At 36.7% G+C, this 5,543-nt stretch overlaps 1 protein-coding gene across 1 annotated transcript; it reads left to right on the top strand.

Moving 5' to 3' along the window:
- The first annotated feature begins 301 nt into the window (after nt 1–301).
- LOC116212010 (GDSL lipase-like) lies at nt 302–2,725 on the top strand. Its single transcript, XM_031546579.1, has 5 exons — nt 302–750; nt 1,253–1,368; nt 1,467–1,691; nt 1,804–2,059; nt 2,314–2,725. Exons 1-5 carry the CDS (start codon nt 468–470, stop codon nt 2,550–2,552), a joined length of 1,119 nt encoding a protein of 372 aa, XP_031402439.1. The 5' UTR covers nt 302–467; the 3' UTR covers nt 2,553–2,725.
- The last annotated feature ends 2,818 nt before the right edge of the window (nt 2,726–5,543 follow it).

The raw sequence follows: 5,543 nt of genomic DNA, 5'->3' as shown, positions 1-5,543 counted from the left end.
CATAAAGATAATTGCAAAACAATGGGGGGCGTTAGCTCTGCGGAAAAGGTTAACGTTCTTGTAGTGTTCTTGATTTTACTAGTAGGCAGTGAGAAATTTTCAAATAATATTATGTAATAACTAATAAAATCATATGTAGCCTCTTGCAGTCAATGGACCAAATGTAGCCCCTTGAGGTCAACGGACCAAATTTAGCAAACTACACAAATAGGAAACAAATCAAAGGAAGAGAAATATGAAAACAAATGATTAGAATCCGATCCACAAAAGGAAAACCAGAAACCAGGAAGAGACCCCAATCCCAACAGAGCAGCCAAGAACAAAGACATCTCTCTGTGAATGGGATTCCAAATTGACTCAGTGAGTCAAGCCAACAATCCCATAATCAGAGCACATCAAAAAGCATAGGATGATTTGATAGTCTCACATTCTCAGCCTAGCTAGTCCGATTCGTATCATCTAGGGGAATGGCCAGTTTTAGGATGCTGCGGTTTCTTCTTCTGCTTGTTCTTTCCACGACGAATGTTTTAATCCTACACCCAGTTGGGACCTATGCCAATTCCACGACCAATGCAAAGCAACGCCATAAGCCCCTGTTTGTGTTTGGGGATTCCGCATTCGATCCTGGGAACAACCAGTATCTTGACGGGATGGAGAAGGGCCCGGCCTACTACTCGCCTTATGGACAGCACTTCTTCGCCGGCACCACTGGCAGACACTCTGATGGTCGTATCGTGCCCGACTTCATCGGTAAGCCATTAGATTGCCAAGCTACATCTAAAGATGCAACAATTGATGAGATCATACATTAATTATCCAATTCACCCCCAAAAGAGGGTTAGCGTAGAGGCACACGCCCTCGCTTGTTGATTTAGAAATCATAAGTTCGATACCTAGTGGGACTACCCAAATCCATTTATTAGTTATGTAGAATTTCTATTTCATTAAAAGGCCTTGTGCTCCTTTGTAACCGAAAAAAAAAATTCTAATGAAATTTCACAAACTTATAAAGAACTTAAGCTGCTGGATGATTTTTCTTTTTTTTCCAATCCTTTGTACCAAACATAGTTATCAGTACGCTTTTAGATTGCCAATCCCAGAAGTGTGTCCACTACAATTTCGAGATGGGATTAGCGGCACCAGATATTGTCAATGCATCTTCCTGTTTTCTGAAGTTTGCGTATACTTGTACAGAGGAGACTCTTCTCATTTGATGATCAATCTTCCAATAGATTCTTGATTGCAAATGCAGCCCAAAATGCGAACTTGAGTTTGATTCCACCATGCCTAGAAACGGGAGCAAATTTCACCAATGGCGTGAGCTTTGCCTCAGCTGGAGCCGGAGTTTTCAGCGACCTCCCTGGAGTCGTAAGCGACGATTTCTCACTAGCTTCCCGGATGATTAATTACCTTCAGAAATTGCAGATATAAGGTTTTTCACGCGTTTTTGGGTAATGTTTCATCAGATGAATCTGGAGCAACAGATGATGAAGTTTGATGAGATAAAAGAGTGGTTTGTTCAGAAATTCGGGGATGTTAAATCTAGGAAGGCCCTCAAGAGAGCTGTGTATGTCTTCGGCTTCGGAGGCAAAGAGTACCTCAGCCTCTACTTCAATGGCCATAACATCTCCAAAACCTACCAAAGGCAGTACGCCGAAATGGTGGTCAGAAACTTAACAAATGCTGTGTTGGTATGGTTCTCTTCTTCTACTGGAAGTCGGACCTTTACTTATTCGTAATATCTCCATCGCCATTTGCCACATTAAACTTATTGATTTCTTGTAAAATTTGACATTTCCACAGGAGCTATATAATGCAGGAGGAAGGAAATTCGGGTTTCAAAATGTTGGTCCCTTAGGTTGCTTGCCGATGCTAAAAGCAAAGAAGCCGGAACTGAAAGACGCATGCATAGAGGAACTAATGTCGATGGCAAGAAAGCACAATAAAATTCTAGCGGGTACCCTCAAGAGACTGGGGGAATATATGCCGGGGCTCAAGTACTCCATCTTCGACCACTACAACTCACTCCTGGATCGAATCAATAGTGCGACAAATTACGGTATGCTATGCGCATAATAAGCAAAAGTACTATATCAGGTGTCGATTATGTCGTCTATGATACTACAATGCTTATTGATCATTAAAACCAGTCACCATCTGATCTGTATTTTATAAATCCCCGGAATTCATCTCACTAAAGTACACATCAAATTTGCATTACAGTGCTTAAGAACAATTAATTTCCATATGCCTGCAGAACTCGAAACAGCATCCATTCTGAACTAACGTGTCTTCGGTTATGTGCTTGTGAAGGATTCGAAGAAGGAAAGGCGGCATGCTACCAGAACGAGCCCGAGGCGCTCAACGGGATGAATTGGGGAGGAAACAACTGGATGGAGCAGTACACACTGTGCCATAACTCGAGTCGATACATCTTCTTTGACGGCATGCACACAACCGAGAGTGCAAACTCCCAGATAGCTGAGCTGATGTGGGACGGCCCGCCTTCAACCACTCAACCTTGGACCCTGAAACAACTTTTTGAACTTTAGGATTTAGGCCATGTTTGGTACAAAGGATTCAAAACCGGAGCATAGTACAGCTGTTACAAAAGAAAATCGGCCAGTTTTGCAGAGAGATTTTACTATACTTCCTTTGAAGTTCTTACACGAAATGTGACATTAGTTTATTAGTACCAGACAACATAAATTGAAATGTTAATTTACATGGTTATATCGGATCTCACAGCTGTTTACTCAGTTAAACTTTATGCATCGCCATAGACGTTACATGATCATAAATTATATGACACAATCAACTATCGATAGTATTGTACATCAAATTATATATACTGAAAATTTAAGTAAAATTTTCCGAATCTGTGTTCTTTACTAAAGATATAAGTAAAAAATTTTGAACTCTGTGCACTTTATTTCATACATAAATAACTTACTAGATATTCAGGTAATTTACTATCAAGTAACTTACATAAATTATGTAAAACTAGTTGAAGACCCGTGTGTTGCATAGACAATAATTAAGGAACTTGAAGATAAAAATCTTGTAACATCAAAATTTATTTACTGAAGCGACGCCCATAATAAAACTGAAGCGATGCCCATAATGAAACTGGAATAGAGATCATGTCAAAACAGTCAATATCGAGAAAATCAATTTCGAATTGGCATTAAAAAATTCAAAATTCAACCAAGAAAAAGAAAATATTGGAGAAGGGGAAAAAAGTAATATTTAGGGTTTATAAATCAGAAAAGTCTTATAGTTACTGACGTGATGTCTATAGTGCAACTGGAATAGAGATCCTGTCAAAACAATTAATATCGAAACAATGAACTTCGAATTCGCATTAAAAAATTCATTCAACAAATTAAAATTCAACCAAGAAAAATAAAAACTTGGAGAAAAATGGGAAAGGAAGTTTATAATTATATATACATATGTGTTCGGTTTTGCTATCCCTTTTGCTTCCCCTATATATACATATATATTCATAAAAGTAATATTATCTTGTGGTGATATATATCAAGATTTCGTGGAATTTGGAAATTGCTGTTGATATAGTACATAGTAAATTACAAGTAAATTGCAATGCCCTTATTAGGCTATATTCGGTTATATATAATCTATATATTCGGTTATATTCCATTAATATGCCCCTATTGAAAATATATTCGTATATTTCACTTTCTCGAATTCTAATATATATATATATATATATATATATATATATTCTATTGCACAATTAATGGTAAAAAAAATTTTAATATATAAGTGATGCCATGTCAAAATGAAAGAGTTATGTTTCTTATTTTTGATAATATGGCGACGTGAAAATTGAACTAGGATTTTGTTTATATATATATATATATATATATATATTACTGATCAAAATATGCGTAATAACTTGATATTGAGTTAATTTACTACGAATTACAGTAGTTTACTTTGCATCTACCGTGAATGTGTCATATACCCTTCCCGTTAAATCTTATTAATGATCATGAAAGACTAGATATATAGCTGTTTGTAAAGAGAAACCGAGATATCACACAGGAGGGACCACCAGATCGAATGTACAAACATTGATCGAGGTATGTGTACAAACAACTTAGCAATACAACACTCCTTTGTGGTCCCACATATAATCATCAGTATCAAAGAACTTGATTGCAAAACGGAGGTTTCAAATTTACTGGATATATAAATGTTGACTTTGGCGAAATTTGAAGAAATATATCTAGTGATCTCTCATTCAAAAATATAAAGAAATAAATAGGAAACAAAATCTAGAAAAGAAAAGTTCACCTTCCATGACACTGTTACTTCCCCGGCGTCGTTGATGACGCATATATCTCCATAACTAAAAAAATGTAAAACGTTGACTCCTTTGGTCGAAATTACATCCACACGGTTGACAATAATCACCTGCTTTCTCTAAGGTGTGAATTCTCCCCCCATGTCAAAATGCTCAACTGATAAGGGAGTCCACATCAATCGGATTACTCTCATGAGAATGCTAAGATTATACGAAAAACTTCAACCATATAGAATTATTTTTCTTTGTTTTTTGGGGTATAAATTGAAATACGTATTTAATGCATTTGATAGATATATTGAATTATTAGAAATGCATGTAATAATATAACATATATGGAGCTCATGGTTATAGTCTCACAATATCACGTGTCCGGGCATTGTAAAGTTTTTATCAACCACAGTCCGTCAGAAAAATATATTTACAAATGATTTTACATGGATTTCATATCAGGAGATGATAACTGATAATTCTTTGTGCAAATGACTTTAGTTTCGTAGTTGAAAATTTCACGGATTTTTAATCGACAAATCGTGTATCGAGCAATCTTATGCTACGATCATCATGGAGATCCTTCACTTCAATTGTGTCATGGACGTTTACATTTCACGGGTTACACTGATCGTCTCCATGTGAGTGCAGACTTGAATGATGTCGAGGTTGCCAGCAGTACTCAGCTGATGTACATCAACATTTTTTTTTTTCCGATTAAAAGGGAGGCCCGTGCTCTCAATACAATGAAGCAAAAATTGTAATATATAGTTAATAAATGGTACGAGTAGTCCCATCACGAATATCGAACCTGAAACCTCTTAGTTATTATGCGAATGCGCGTGCAATTGCACTACACCCTCCTTAGATTATACATCTGCAATATGCTTAGATTGCGTTCAGCCATGAAATGAAAAATAGCGGACGGCCCAATTCAGGTTTCATATAAATGCTTGACGTGTTGTGATGATGATTTCTAGTATACGTACTGGAAATCAAGACCAAACAAGTTTTTTAACGGCCTTCTATTCCACAAGAGGTTTCTGCTCCATTTGCGTTAACAATTCCATTTTCAACCCTTATTTTCCCTCATGGTTGAGTTTCGAATGATTCTAATTAGATATGAGCCACAAGTTATATGGATGCGCAAAATTACTTCTTGCCATAAAAATTAGTGTGCACCTTGCATCAAGGCCAAGCTGACCCTCGATAATAAGCA

This window comes from Punica granatum, chromosome 6, assembly GCF_007655135.1.
Source record: "Punica granatum isolate Tunisia-2019 chromosome 6, ASM765513v2, whole genome shotgun sequence".
Lineage (NCBI taxonomy): Eukaryota > Viridiplantae > Streptophyta > Magnoliopsida > Myrtales > Lythraceae > Punica > Punica granatum.
The sequence above is the reverse complement of the archived record's forward strand: the minus strand, read 5'-3'. Positions and strand labels throughout refer to the sequence as shown.